This window comes from Marmota flaviventris, chromosome 3 (assembly GCF_047511675.1).
Source record: "Marmota flaviventris isolate mMarFla1 chromosome 3, mMarFla1.hap1, whole genome shotgun sequence".
In the NCBI taxonomy this organism is placed as follows: Eukaryota; Metazoa; Chordata; class Mammalia; order Rodentia; family Sciuridae; genus Marmota; species Marmota flaviventris.
This window is the reverse complement of record NC_092500.1, coordinates 62,049,170-62,065,680: the sequence shown is the minus strand read 5'-3', so window position 1 is coordinate 62,065,680 and position 16,511 is coordinate 62,049,170. Positions and strand designations below refer to the sequence as shown.

General features: G+C 33.2%; 2 protein-coding genes across 2 annotated transcripts; one reads left to right on the top strand and one right to left on the bottom strand.

Moving 5' to 3' along the window:
• Positions 1-708: 708 nt before the first annotated feature.
• Positions 709-1,656, bottom strand: LOC114084544 (olfactory receptor 6C74-like). The gene has a single exon (XM_027925612.2). It carries the CDS (start codon positions 1,645-1,647, stop codon positions 709-711), a length of 939 nt encoding a protein of 312 aa, XP_027781413.2. The 5' UTR covers positions 1,648-1,656.
• Positions 1,657-8,112: 6,456 nt separating this feature from the next.
• Positions 8,113-13,811, top strand: LOC139705079 (olfactory receptor 10C1-like). The gene is made up of 2 exons (XM_071609277.1): positions 8,113-8,229; positions 12,849-13,811. Exons 1-2 carry the CDS (start codon positions 8,113-8,115, stop codon positions 13,809-13,811), a joined length of 1,080 nt encoding a protein of 359 aa, XP_071465378.1.
• Positions 13,812-16,511: the final 2,700 nt, after the last annotated feature.

The following is a 16,511-nucleotide window of genomic DNA, read 5'->3' as shown; positions in this document are numbered from 1 at the left end:
AGGAGGTAGCACAGACTCACATGTTATCTACTACTATTGCAATATCCCTTTCTTTTTCAATTCATAGCTATATGATTTAATATTTTCTTATCTATATCAAATAAAATATAACACAAATATATCATATGACTTTTTTATTTCATGAGCATAGTATGATATTTTAAAAAATGTTCAAGATAAAAAATTACGATTATTATTTTTTTAAATCTCAACTTCCCACTTTCAAATATACTGAAAAAGAAAACTAAAAATGTGTACCAAGATATAATAAAATCTGGGGAGAATTGAAATCCCAAAGAAGTTACATCATATAATTATTTTGAAATCATTAAGATTTTACATAAAATTAAATATGATAATAAGTATTAAACCTACTGCATTCATGTGGAAATAACACTTTCAATGAACTGATACATTAAATTGATAAAACATTTAAAATATATACATTTCAATGAAAGAAAGAGAGAAAGGGGTCATATGTGAGAATACTTATAATAGAAGAGAAAAAAGAATGTTTATAGTTTTGAAAGGAAAACCATTGGGGGAAAATAGCTTTTGTAAATTTCATGACACTTCAGGAAGAAGTGAAAGGCTAAATATGGTAATATACTGAATAATGCAACAGAAAAGAAAACTAGGATCCAATCCAGCTACTTTCTTTGCAATTTTCATTGATAATGAATTTCCTTTATAAACCTCACTGTGATTCTACTTGTTAGATAAAGACAGAATTCTTTGTAGCAAGTCTTTACATGCTTGCTTCACCTGCTGATTTCTTAGAGTATAAATGAAAGGATTCAAAAGTGGGGCAACAGAGGTATTGAGCACTGATACTCCTTTCATTAAGGATATCCGCTGCTTGGCTGAGGGTTTAATGTACATGAAGATGCAGCTTCCATATGAGATGGAGATGACAATCATATGAGAAGAGCATGTGGAAAAGGCCTTTTTTCTCTGGTTGGCAGAAGGGAATTTCAAAATGGTTAGGGTAATAGATGTGTATGATAGAGCCACTAAAAAGAAAGTAACCAAGAGAGTCACTAAAGCTAGGATGAAGCTCATCATTTCCAACAAATGTGTATTTGTGAAGGAGATTTGCAGTAGAGGAGCAGTGTCACAGTAGAAATGATCAATGATATTGGAGTCACAGAAATCCAGGTTTAGACCTATTATGAGTCCTGGAAAAATGATGAGGAAACCAGCAATCCAAGAGCTGAGGACCAGTTGGATACAAGTTTTGGTGCTCATGATGGTTGTATAATGCAGAGGCTTACAGATGGCAACATACCGATCATAGGACATGGCAGCCAGTAGATAAAATTCAGATGCACCCAAGAGAAAGGCAAAAAATAACTGTGCTACACAACAGTTATAAGAAATGGTTTTGTCACCAGTTGCCATGCTAACAAGCAATTTTGGGATACAGACTGTTGTATAAGAAATTTCTAAGAAGGAAAAATTTCGAAGAAAGAAATACATAGGGGTTTTGAGATGAGAATCCAGCAGAGTGAGGGTAATGATAATCAGGTTGCCTGAGATGCTTAGTAGGTAGGTGAGAAGCAGGAAGATAAACAGGACAATCTTCAATTTGGGGTCCTCTGTCAGTCCTGCTAGGATAAATATTGTCACTGTTGTATGGTTTTGCATTGCTGCTTCTTGATCTTCTGTTCTGGCAAAAAGTTGAAGAAAAAAAAATATAAAGGTGTGCATGGTAGTGTGTGAAGGTAACAATGTTCAAATACTGAAACTGCTATTGATTTCATACACTAATGAGGCAATTTTTTTGAAATGATTTATGTAAGAAAAATTCCAGCAAAATCTATTTACTTTGCACAGACTGAGAAAATATTTTCTACAAATAAAAGCATTATCTTACAAAGATCTTTACATTATGAGTTATTTTTCTGGTGTGAGACTTTTTATGCATGTAAAAATAGATTTCATTTTTTCTCAGTATGTGGGACTAGATTGTTGTGTTGTTTATCCTTAGTCTGAATGATGATATTTAATTGTAATTACCTCAAGGAATTGACTGTGAGTGCAAGACAGAAACAATAACATGAAAGAGAAAATCCAAATGAATAACATTACAAATTAAAAAGGGACTATTTCAACAGACAGTACTGAAGTCCAGGGAATCATTAGGGAAGATTTTGAAATCTTATACTCCAACAAACTGAAAAAAAACTGGAAGAAATCGATAATTTTCTAAACACAAGAAATTTATTTGTCAAAACTGAACCAGAAAGACAGTAATATTAAACAGAAAAACAAGCAATGAGATTTAAGCAGAAAACAAAACAAAACGAAAAACTCCAAACAGAAAAGCCAAGTGCCAGATGAATTCACAGCTGTATTTTACCAAACCTTTAAGGAAGAATGAACACAAATGCTCCCCAAATTATTCCATGAGATACAAAGGGAGGAAATGCCTCCAAACTCATTCTGTGAAACCAGTTTCACCCTGATAACAAAAGTGAGTAATCCAGGAAAAATATTACAGACCAATGCCATTGTTGAATATAGATACAAAAATCTTGAAATAGACACTTGGAAATAAAATTCAACAACACACTAAAAAGATCATATATCATGATCAAGTTGGTTTCATGCAATAATGAGTCAACATTTGTAAATTAATAAATATAATGCACCACATAAATAGAATCAAGGTAAAAATGCACATGATCATCTCAGTATATTCAGAAAGAAACTTTCAACAACATTCAATAAACATTAATAATAAAACCTTGAATAAATATAGATATAGAAACATAAAATCTATGTGTGAAAGCACAAAATCAACAGCATACTTAATGGGGAAAAATTGAAAGCATTTCTTCTAACATCATGAACAAGACAAGATATTCATTCTTATCCCTCTTATTCGATATAGTTTTAACTAGGTCAGTTAGCCAAGAGAAAGAAATAAAATGGATACAAATAGCAAAGGAAGAATTAAATTGTTTTTATTTGTATATGATATGACCTTTTACTTGGAATACAATAAAGGCTCTACCAAAAGACTTTTAGATCAGATAAACAAATTCAGTAAAGTAGCAGGATACAAAAATCAATACATTTCTTATACAGCAATAATAAATCTGCTGAGAAAATGGGGAAGCAATTATATCCACAATAGCATAAAAATGCCTAAGAATAAAACTAACCAAGGAGATTAAAAAATCTACAAGACAAATTATAGAAAACTGAAGAAAGAAATTGAAGAAGACACTAGACTATTGGAAGAACTCCTGTGTTCATGGGTGGTAAATGGCCATATTACCAAAAACAATCTAGAGATTCAGTGCAATCCTCATCAAAATATCAATGACATTTTTCACAGAACTAGAGAAAACAATCACAAAAGTAACATGGAAGACCACATAACTCAAAGTAATCAAAGCAATTCTTAACAAAGAGCAATGCTAATGACATCACAGTATCCTATTTCATATTATACTGCAGAGACAAGTATAAAGCAAGTAAAAGAAAAGGGAGGTCACGAAAGTAACAAGTACAAGTAACAAAAGCAGCATGGTACTAGATAAAAACAAACATTCAGATAATGTCACAGTACAGATGATGCACACACAAATTCATATAGTTAGTTCTTGATAAAGATGCCAAAACAAATGTTAGAGAAAAAACAGCCTCTTTAACAAAGGATGTTGGAAAACTGAATAACCATACATAAAATAATAAGATTATATCTTATTTCTCACCCAATACAGAGTCAATTTAAAATGAATCAATGATGTAGGTATAAAATCAGAAATTTTGCAACTTCTGGAAGAAAGCATAGTGTCAACACTCCAACATTTAGGCAGAATTATGGTTCCTGAATAGGATTTCTATATCTCAGGAAATAATACTAAGAATCTATAAATGGGAAAGTATCAAGCTAAAAAGTTCTGCACAGCAATGGAAACAACAGAGTGAAGAGGTAGCTTAGAAAATGGAACAAAAATCGTTGCCAGCTACTGTTGTGACAGAGAATTAATATTCAGAATATAAAGAAGCCAAAAAAACTCAACCTGCAAAAGTAAATAACCCAAGCAATAAATGGGCAAAAGAAATGAAGAGACAAAAAAAAAAAAAGAAGAAGAAAATACGGACTGACAAGTAGAAAAAAATTAGAAAAGTCTGAGGGAAAGAATGCTGGTTATTGTGTCCATTTTCTTTCTTTCTCTTGCCTAACTGATCTGGTTAAAATTTCAAAATAAGTACAAATGACCAACAAGTATATAAAAATAATGTTCAACATCTTTGGCCATCAGGAAAATGCAAGTTTAAAAACTGCATTGAGAGTCCATCTTAACCCAGTCAGAATGGCAATAATTAAAAATACAAATAATAAATGCTGGTGAGGATGCAACAACAAAGGAAAAAGAAATTCTGTTGGTGGGAATGTAAATTATTATGTTTACTATAGAAATCAGTATAGAAATTCCTCAAAAGCTAAAAATTTTTAAAGCATCCAGTTATGCAACTTGTCAGTATTTATTCAAAATAATAAAAGTCAACATTAGGGATGCATGCACACCCATGTTTATTGCAGTACAATTCACAGTAACGAAGTTATGAAATAATTCTAGTTGTCCACAACAGGTGAATGAATAAAGAAAATGTGGCATATATATATACAATGAAATTTTACTCAGCCATAAAGAATGAAATCATGCCATTTGCAGAAAAATGATGGATCTGGACAGCATCATATTAAGTGAAATAAGCCATACTCAGAAAGACAAGTGACATATATTTTCTCTCATATGTGGAAGTCAGAGAGGGAAAAAAAAGGGAAGTCACGAAAGTAAAAGAGAGACCAATGGAATAGAGAGGGTAAAGATAGATAATGGGGAGTAATAGTGATCATATTGTATTATATTCACATATTAATATACCATAAAGAAACTACAACTGTGTGTAATTACTATGCCCCAATAGTCCATTTTCAATATTATAATAATTATGAATAATAATGTTTTAAATCCTTAAACAAAATTCTAAATGTTGATGTTAATTGTATTTCCTGTACAGAAAAAAAAACAAGAAAATCTTTAAAATTCAAAAATGATAATCATAGATAATTTTCTCAGTAAACTCCTTTAAGTTATTTAAAAAAGATGATGTATAAATGTTCATATTAATTGAAAACAGCATGTAACTTTAACTTAGGATAAGTACTATAAGAAATTCAATGTAATTGTGACCATAGGTCTTCACTTATATTTTCTTTTGCCATATCTACTCAACTAATCAGCATTCTTTCCCTCAGACTTCTCTATTTTTTTTTCCACTTGTAAATCAGTTTTTGCTTCAAGTTTTTGTCTCTTCATTTCTTCTGCCATCTCCTCCTCACTTTTACCATCTTCTATTCCAATGCTAAATTTTTGCTATTCCATAGTAAATGTGACATAAACAGAATTAATGGACATCGTATTTTTTGTGAGATACAATCAGAAAATGAAATGAGAATAATAAAATGGAAGAAAAATTGATTATGGAATCAGAGAGAGGGAGAAACATGAAATCGGAAAGAAGACAAAAGAAGCAAAAAATAATTAAAGAAAGGAAAGACAGAAAGGGAATAGGATAAAGGGGAAACTTACCATTAAATTTAGACAGTGACTTCCAACTACCTCTTTGGTTCTTAATTGATGCACAGATTGAGTTACAGCAGAACTGAAATGTGCTTTTACCTAGGAGAAAGCAGAAGAGAGTTTTACTCACTAGGCAAGAGTTTAGACACTTGCAGGTGATGATATTAACGACCCTAAAATAATAGCAGCCATTAAAAGCCAATCCAACTCAAATGGAATTGATTATATACTTGAGAATTTATAAATCTCATTAAGCTAAATCCCATTAAGCTAAACCCCTTAGGTATAAACAGTTTCATCTCTTGAGGGAAGAGCTCTTTTTGATGACTTCATCATCAGTTAATCTTTTCTGATATCTTCATTTTCAAAAACTAGTATATATTAAACAATTTTTATAGACCCATGGAGGATGTAGGGTATACATTGAGGAATCAAAGAAGCTTAAGAAAGCATCCCTAATGGATCTGGAGACTATCATCCTAAGTGACATTGACATAAGCCAGTCCCAAAAAAACAAAGGTCAAATATTTTCTCTAACAAGTGGAAGCTAACCCAAAATGGGAAGGGGGTGAGAAGTGAGGTGAAAAATAGAATTGCAATAGATTAGACAATGGGGAATTGAGAGAAGGAAGGGATAATAAGTAAAGGAAAGACATTGGAATGAATCTGACATAGTTTTTCCATGTACATATATGAAAACATCAGAGTAAATCCCACCACCATGTACATCCCTAAGAATGGGACTCTAACTTGAATGAGATGCTTGTATAATTATATCAAATAGATTATGCTGTCATATATAATTAAAAAGAACCAATAAAAAACTATAAAAGAGAAATCATTGCTAATTATTACAATTTACCAATATATTTAGGTAACAAGATGCTTGCATGAGTATAATATAAAATGAGTAATAAGCTTAAGGATAAATGATATTTGTTTATGCTCACTATGAGTTATAGAAAACTAGGAAAAAGGGCTTTATTTTTTATTGTTTTTGCTTTAGTTTTATTTTGTTAGAGATTTAATCCAGGGCCTTGTGCATGCTAGACAAGCACTGTACCACTGATCTGGATCCTCAACCCAGGAGAGAAATTTTTATGATGCTTGAGAAAATTGGGGTAAAATTATAAAAAATGATAGTATAAATGGGGGTAGAGCTTTCTTTACACACTAGAGATGTGTGAAGAAGTAGGATAATGGATTTTTAGATAAGATAAGCTGGATAAACAAAGAGTCTGGAGATTCTGGCAATTAATGCCAAAGTATAACAACATCTTCCTAATATTAAAACATATTCTTTTGGGCCTCCAGGAAATAATCAGAAACTAATATTATTAAAATAATTATAGTTACTTGGGTTGAAAATAGATTTCTATCATTTCCACTATCCAGAAAACTATCAAATCATGCCTCTCTTCCTCTTCCCTGACTCCCTACACTGTAATAGTTTATAATAGTTATTTATTTGTGCTTTTAAACATTAAATAAATGCTTTCCCTCTTTTATAATCTTGAGTGGACTTTTATTTAATAATGCTGATATTTAGCAAATCAATAAAATTCAACATCAGGATTTAACTATCAACAGGCAGGAAAGATAATTAAAGGATTACAAGAGAAAGTACAAATACAAATGCCTATAATATCCATTGATGTCCTAATATTCACTCCCTAGTTATATGATCTTAAGCAAGATAATTACCATTTTATTTCTTTTCAGCAAAATTATGAATATTCTCATCTCACAAGAAAATTTTGAGTATAATTGTCTCTTATCCGGTTGCTCAGCTCAAAATAAGTTCTGAGCCAGCATGAAAGAACTTTTGACTTTTCTCTCATGAGTATCCCATCATATTCCCATATTATTTTTTCTTAACATAGTATACTCCTTTGATTTCAGAACCACATTAAGAAATAAACCCAAAATAGGATCCAGGTGGGGATTAGGCAGAAAAATCTCATATCTTTTTTTAATTTTCTCAATATTTTGCTATAAAATATATCAAAGTAATAAAGCTTTAAAGGTCCAAGATCTTTAGGAGGAGGTGTGTTGGTCAGCCTTCCATTGCTGGAACAAAATACCTGAGAAAAACAAAAGAAGAAAAAGTTTATTTTGGCTCCCAGTTTCAGCTGTTCCAGCCCATAGTTGGTTGGCCCCATGGCTTTGGGCCTATAGCAAGGCAGAGCATCATGGCAGGGAGTAGGTGGTAGAGCAAAGCTGCTTCCTTCATGGCAGTTGGGAAGCAAAGGGAGAAAAAGGAAGGGGCTAGGGTTCCAATGTAACCCTTAAAGGAATGCTTCCTAATGACCTAGTTCCTCCATCCAGGCCCTACCTCCTAAGTTTCCACTATATCCCTCTAGTGCCATTAGCTGGTGACCAAGTCTTTAACACTTGAGATTTTGGGGGACATTTAAGATCACAATTCTAAGAGGTAAGTTTGGTAAAATGTCACTGATTATGCATGATGTTTTCTTTTGTTGCCGTGTTTCTGAGCTGCTGGACCATGGGGCAGGGTGCCTTTTCTTCTTCCTTACATTCTGAGTTTGACACATTCATTGGTGCAGAGTTTTCATGTCAACCAGAGAACACTGCTCCACCAAACACATGCCTCATGCCTGAAGTATCATGAGAAGTACAAAAAGCACATTTTTTTCTCATAAATATATTTTTGGAAGTGATATATACCATAAGGAACTTCCATCTTTTGGTTTCCTGAGTGGAAGAGGAAGACAGCAGCTCTCACATAATAACTTCAAAATGCACCTCCCTACTTTCATGTTTACTTTTATTCTCTTTATTCTATGAATTTGCCATATTGACCCTGGAGTGGAAAAAAAATGAGTTATGATTAAAGCAAAGGGGATAATTAAGAATGAGGAACAGTTTTTAAATGATTTTTCTCAATCTTTGCCAATAAACACTTTTAAAAAAAATTGATTGAAGCACAATATACAGAGTAAAAAGTATTCAAGATACGAATATACAGTATGAGATTTTTAGCAAAGTAAATGTATAACCACCACCTACATTAAAAAAAATCACAACATTAACAGCACTCCAGGAGCATCCTTAATCCATTAATAATCCCTAGTGCTCTTTGTACCCAAAGTAGCTGCTTTCCTGGTATCTAGTCCTGTATGTCAGTAATTCACATTTTAAATTTACATAAATGAATTAACATTGTGTTAATATGTTTGTAAGATTCTTTTGATGTCATTGCATGAAGTAGTAGGTAACTTATCCTCACAGTGGTAAAACAACAGTTCTTAAGGATCTCTTTGCCCTCTTAAAAATTGGTGAGGACTCTAAATGGCTTTTGTTTATTAGATTATATCCTTTGATATTTACCATAATAGAAATTAAGGCAGAATTGAAAACATGCAAATATTAATTCACTTTAAAATAATGATAATAAACCCATTATTTGTAAAGCATAATAGACACTTTAAATAAATAACTGTATTTTTCAGAATAAAAAATTGTGATAAGTGTGGCATTATTTTATGTTTTTACAAATCTCTTAAATTCAATTCTGCTTCTTTATTCAATCTTCTGTAATGTTCCTGCTAATCCACTTTGGTTGAAATATATAGTATGTCTCCCATAGATATGCAGTTTGGAAAAGAAAGAGAATTTGGATAGACTTTTGGGAAATTACAGATATTATCTTTGTTACTATCCCCAACTCAAAAAATAGTAATTTCTTTTTTATTTTTATAATAAATGAATGCATTTAAACTTTGTCAGTTATTATTTTTAAATTTTTATTAGGTCATTTTAGTTTAAAAAAAAACTAAAGTCAGCATCATGATGAATAAGAGAAATCTGAAAGCATTTTCTTTAAAATCTGGAACAAGACAAGGCTGTCCACTCTTACCACTGCTATTTAATATAGTACTAGAAATTCTCGGCAGAGCAATCAGGCAAGAGAAGGAAAGGAAAGGGATAAAAATCACAAAAGAAGAAGTCAATCTATTACTGTTTGCAAATGATATGATCCTATATCTAGAAGATCCAAACACTTCCACTAAAAACTGTTAAAAGTAATAAACAAAAGTAAAGTAGCAATTTATAAAATCAATATACAAAAACCAATAGTTTTTCTATAAGTGAATCCATTAAGATATAAATCAAAAAAGCAATTCTATTCTCAATAGCTTTGGAATTAAAATAAAATACCTAGAAATAAATCTCGCTGAGGAGGTGAAAGTTCTTTACAATAAAAATTATAGAACACTGAAGAAAGAAATTGAAAAAGACACTAGAACATATCCTATGTTCATGAACAGCATTTTAGTCAGCTTTTTTACTGTTGTGACTAAAAGACCTGGAAAAACAATTTTAATGAAGAAAAGTCTATTTGGGGGCTCACAGTTTCAAAGGCCTCAGTCCATAGACAGCCAACTTCATTACTCAAGGCTTGAAGTGAGGCAGAACATTATGGCAGAAGAGTTTGGTGGAAGAAACAGCTCAAGACATCACACCAAGAAGCAGAAAGAAACTCACCACATTAAAAAAATATATATATATTCCCCAAAGGCACCCCTCCACCACACCCACATCCTCCAGCCACACCTCACTTATCTTTAGTTACCACCCAGTTAATACCCATCAGAGGTTTAATTCACTGACTAGATTAAGGCTCTCATAACATAATCATTTTACCTCTGAATGTTCTTACATTTTCTCACACATGGTCTTTCTGGGGGGAAACCCAATATGTAAAGCAAAACAGACAGGCAGAATTAATATTGTGAGAATGGTCATGCTACCAAAAGCAATATATAGATTTAATACAATCCTCCCAAAATGCCAGTGACATTCTTCAGAGACTGGACAAAAAGTTCTAAAATTCATGTAGAAAAATAAAAGACCTAGAAAAGCCAAAGCAATTATAAGCCAAAAAAGTAATGCTAAATGCTTCACAATTCCTAACTTCAAATTATTCTACAGAATATAGTAACAAGATCTGTGTGGTACTGGCATAAAACAGATATAGAATGATATAGAACAGAAGACACACATAGATACAGTCATCTGAAACTTGAGAAAGATGCTAAAAATATACATTGGAGATAAGACACCATTTTAAACAAATGGTGTTGGGAAAACTGGTCAGCCATATGTAGAAGAATTAACTAGACCTCCCACCCTTCACAAAAAATCAACTCAAAATGGATCACAGACCTCAGAATTAGACAAGAAACTATGCACCTCCTAGAAGAAAATATAGGGCCAACATTTCAACATAGAGCCACAGGCAAAGACTTTCTCAATAGGACCCCTAAAGCTCAGGAAATAAGGCCAAGAACTAACAAATGGGATGGCCTCAAATTAAAAAAAAAAGAAAAAGAAAAGAAACTTCTTTACAGCAAAGGCAAGAGAGAGGAAGAGGGTAAAAAGAGAACTTATGGATTGGGATAAAATCTTTGCTAACTATTCTTCTTTCAGAGGATTAATATCTACAACATTTAAAGAACTCAAAACAACACCAAAAAAACAAACAAACCAATTACTAAAAGGACAGAGATGAACTAAACAAACATTCTCAAAAGAATAAATACAAGTGGTCAACAAATATATGAAAACATGTACAACATCATTAACAATTAAGGAAAAGAAAATCAAAGCTACTGTGATATTTCATCTAATTCCAGTTAGAATGGCAGCTATCAAGACAGAATACAAATAAGTGTAAATACTGGTGAGAATGTGGAGAAAAATGAACACTTTATACTGCTGGCAGGATTGTAAATTAGTACAGCCACTATGGCAATCAGAAGTAGGTCTGCTCCCAAGGGTAGATATAGATCCATCCTATGACCCACTTAGACCATTCCTTGATATTTATCCTGAAGAACTGAAGTCATCATACTCTAGTGGAACATGCATACCCATTTTTTAGCAGCACATTAACAATAGCCAAACTAAGGCACCAGCCTGAGTGTCCATTAATAAATAAGTGGATAAAGAAAGCATGGTATTTATATACACAATGGAGTTTCATTTTATCATAAAGAAAAATGAAATGATGTCATTTGCAGGAAAATGAACAGAATCTGAGTCCTTTATGTTAAGCAAAATAAGCCAAAGTCAAAGGTCAAGAGTCATATATTTTGTCTCATGTGGAAGCTAGAGAGAAAAAAGGAAAAGAAAGGTGGAAGGATGAGTAGATTAGAGGAAATTGACCAGAGAGAGAGAGAAGGGGAAGGAAATGAGAAGTACTGGGGATTTTTTTGACCAAATTATATTGTTCTAATGTGTGCATGTATGCATATGTAACAAAAATCCCACCATTATTTATATCTATAAGGCAACAATTAAAACATGAATAAATGGGGGAAAATAGTTGCTTAACAAACAACAGCAACAAAAACCAAAAAAAAAAAAAAAAAAGAAACATATAACTGTCAGTAATAAAAGAAATATTTTCAAAGAGAAAACAAAATTGACATTGAGCATTAATTGTTTTAAACATATTCCCCTTGAGACTAACATAATTAAGCCAATTGGTACATATAATCCCTAAGGTCTCTAGTAAGAATAAACATACTGCCTATGTCATTATCATGCTATGACTTGGAATCACAGAGGATCTAGAAATCCAACAAGGAGAGGGAAGATTACCTGGGTTCTAGGTATGTCCTCCTACTCAAAATTTCCTGTAAAATAACATTAAGGTTTTGAGAAACAGATTCTGTGGTTTTGGTTTTCTTTTGACCATAGATACCTAGTCATTGGCTTATTCAATTCAAATCAAGAAAGTGAAACTAGGTACGTGAAAGTATGAATAAGTGACTGAAAATATACTCCCTTTCAAGCTTTTAAGTTTAGCTTTGAGGAAGTTTGTAGAATTCAGATGAGAATATAACACTTTGATATTTTCTTTCACATGTATGTTTTATTGGACTCTTTTACCGTTACGTCTCCATGTTTAATTACAAAAGTTTTACATATAATTAATATATTGATAAGATAAACACAAAAAAATCAGAATATATAACTAAAGGTGATTTTTTTCCTCTAAATTTCTGTGAAAATAGCATAACTTTCCGATTCATATTTGGAGGGAATATGCATCCCTTTTAATAGGGCAGTAAGTTAGAAAGATTTACCAAAGGGAATCCAGGTGTGTATGTTCTCAGGCCACTGATTCTAGAGAGCTCTTTGCTGAGGTTTGGTAGATGACTGTTACATGATTGGAGTCCTAAGTACTACCTGCCTTCTTTGTTTTCACAGATATCTGGCTCTGAGCCCACAATGAGTGGAAACCAGTCTCTCTGCACTAAATTCACATTTGTGGCTTTTTCCTCTCTAGCAGAGTTACAACCTGTCCTCTTTGTTGTGTTCCTAATTGTCTACTTATTTACCATGTGTGGAAACCTCCTCATCATCTACCTGATCTGGGTCACCCCTTTCCTGCACACCCCCATGTATTTCTTCCTGGTGAATCTCTCCATTTTGGAGATGTGCTATATCACCACCGTGGTGCCTCAGATGCTGGTGCACCTGCTGGTGGAGACCAAGACCATAAGTGTGGGAGGCTGTGCAGCCCAGATGTATGTATTTGCCATCTTGGGACTGACAGAATGCTGTCTGCTAGCAGCCATGGCTTATGATCGCTTTGTGGCTATTTGTCACCCACTACATTACACTCTCCTGATGAGCCCTCCTGTCTGTTTGAAATTGGCTGCAGTGTCTTGGATCACTGGGGTGGTGGTGGAGTCAGCTCAAATCACCTGGATCTTCACTCTGCCCTTCTGTGGAACAGGAGAGATTCAGCATTTTTTTTGTGACATCATGCCTGTTGTGAAGCTGGCTTGTGTTGATACCTCCCACAATGAGATTGTGTTGTTTGCTATTTCTGTGCTCTTTATTATGAGTCCTTGTCTCCTCATTTTGTGCTCCTATCTGCGCATTCTTGGAACCATCTTGAGAATCCCTTCAGCAACTGGCAGACACAAAGCTTTCTCCACGTGTTCCTCTCACATTCTGGTTGTTTCTCTGTTTTATGGCACTGCCTTGTTCACTTATCTCCAACCCAAGAGTGCACACACTCCAGACACAGACAAGACAACTGCCCTCATGTACACAGTGGTCACACCTGCTCTGAATCCTGTTATCTACACTTTGAGAAACAAGGAAGTGAAGGAAGCCTTTCAAAGGGTGACACACAGGAACCCTCTTAGGCAAGTGGACTAATCTAGCTTTCATGGCTGAATCTTTTACTACTGTGCAGGGAAGTTACCCAACACTTTATGACTCCTCTGCCACCATTTATTGGCATCCTGGCATTGTTAATCTGATATCCATACAATGCTTGATTTTGGTTTACACTTTTCAACGCAGTGCAATCATTCAATTGTTTAATCATGCCTCTATCCACCTATATTTACTGGGTATCTCCTATGTAGTAACTATCATATTTTTCTTGTCTGGTGGGTATAGGATGAAGGTCAGTACGTTTCACAGTATTTTACAAGGAAAATCAAATGTCATATTCATGGAAAATTTTTTAAAAAAATGAATACAAATTAATGCATTTTTAGTATTGAATGTTGGTGTTATGGTTTAGATATGAGCCAAAAGGCTCATGTGTGAGACAATTGTAGAAAGTTTAGAGGTGAAATGATTGGGTTCTGAGAGCCTTGATGTAATCAGTGCATTAACACTCTGATAGGGACTGACTACCTATGCATGTAGTATGTGTCTGGAGGAAGTACGTCAATGTTTTATACCTGTTGAGTACAGTTTCTTTCTGCTTCCTGGTGGCCATGTTCTGAGAAACTTTCATTGACCACACTCTCCCACCTTGATGTTCTGCCATACCTTTGGCACAGAGCAATGGAGTTTTCCGTCTATGAACTGAGACCTCTGAAACTGTGAGTCCCAAACAAACTTTCCTTCACCAAAAATTAGTGTTGTGACTGAGTAATGAAATATTATGATATTTTTAAGTATTTTTTTTTTCATTAGAAAAGTCACCACTATATATATTTTGGTGTTTTAAAGGAGCTACTTATTTTGCTTTTAGGATTAAATATTTTAATTGTGTATAGTCTATACATGACTTTAAATATTTAACTAGTATATCCAGGAAGAGACATTTATTATTTTTCCAAACCTAGTGTGTTTTTCTTTGCACTTACCCATCTATTTTTTGTTGTTTATATGAATAACGTTTTAGATAAACTTCAATCTGTGTGACATTCACTCATGGTACCATATTGTGAATGCTGTTTAGTTGTATTGGTTTAAATATAATTTTCTTGTGGCATTGTCAATCTATTCCAGCAAATTGAGTACCCCATTTTTGACTCTTAGAATAACGAAGAAACAGACTTTCAAAAGAAGCTAAAATAAAGAATTTTAAACAAATATTTCCTTCTTATGGTAACTTTAGAGAATTGACAAAAATATTGAACGTTCAGTGACATTTTATAAACATAAGAGCTAACCTTTGACATGAAAACCCTCATGGAAGTGCAATTAATTTCATTGGAAAGGGTTCAGAAGTGGAAAAATTGTATCAGAATGGGAAGATAACCAATAAGTGTCCACTGTGGTGTCAGGTATTATAAATGGCCCCTAAATTTAATTTTGTGGGGGAAATGATATAAAACAGAATCCTACAGCTTATTGACCACTAAGGTTAGTGGGTTGAGGAATCTATATACCTATTTTCATGAATCATTGCTGAAACTTTGATCCTGAGGAGTGTTGACCCTAACACTAAGGCTCTGCAGCTAACTACAGCAATGCCCTCATAGACAGATTCAGACATGAAATCTGGAAAGGATTTAGTATTGGACCTTGAAATCATAAGAATGTTTGAGGGATATAAAATTATGTCAATAAATGTTATGAGTTTATAGAGGTATTTGGTCTACTTATATGTGTGATGTTGAAAAAGGATGAAGTATAGGTATATATGATAAATAATTGGTAGGATAAAATTATATCTTTGTAGTTCTTTTCCTGCCTCTGGGAATAGACATTTAATTTCAAAAGGTCAGACCTAGCCCTGTATATCACATGGGCATTTTATAGGAGAAAATTATAAATCATCTATATTGATCCCATCTTACTATACCCCAAGTTTATCTTCAACAATTATTTTAGATGTCTAAAACTATAATTTTGCTCTGAGTGGCCTTCATAAATACAAATGTAATATTTTAAAATTAAGCAATGGATGAAAGACTGTCAATGAAAGTCGTAAGAACATATTCACATAGAACATGTTTAAACGTGGATAATTTTTCAAATTTATGAGTGAAACATCCCTCATGACCCATTAACTAAACTGAATAGACTAGTCAATGTCACTCATTTATTTCTCTATTGTATCAACTCAGCACTGTGACTGAGTAATGAAATATATAATGATATGTTAAAGCATTTTTTCGTTAGAAAAGTCACCAGTATAAATATTTTGGTGTTTTATAGGAGCTACTTATCTTGGTTTTAGGATTAAATATTCTAATTGTCTTATACACACACATACATACACACACATATTTTTTTTTGTTTTTAATATGTATATATAATTTTTGTGTATATATGTATATATGTGTGCGTATATGTGTGTGTGTGGGTATCTCACATGTAACAATACATTCAAACCCCTCTTGTTTTTTTCCTACTCCTATTGTTTTGGGCTGTGAAGTTTTATTGCTTAGAAGGACTTGAGTAGTGTGTTAATCAACTTTTTGTTGTTATGACAAAAAATGCTGACAAGAACAACTTAGGTGAGAAAAAGTTTACTTTGGGCACATGTGCTGGGAGCCATTAGCCAAGTAGGTATGACAATTTCCTTGCCAGCGCACCCCATGTTAATTGTGGTAGTGCTGGCAAGGAAATTGTCATACCTACTTGGCTAATGGCTCCCAGCATCCAGTG

Bases quoted from the DNA above. Each gene is read 5' to 3' on its own strand.
- LOC114084544 (XM_027925612.2), bottom strand. From the start codon at position 1,647: ATGCAAAACCATACAACAGTGACAATATTTATCCTAGCAGGACTGACA.
- LOC139705079 (XM_071609277.1), top strand. From the start codon at position 8,113: ATGGGGCAGGGTGCCTTTTCTTCTTCCTTACATTCTGAGTTTGACACA. The intron at 8,230-12,848 runs GTATCATGAGAA...TTGTTTTCACAG, and splicing joins ACACATGCCTCATGCCTGAA to ATATCTGGCTCTGAGCCCAC.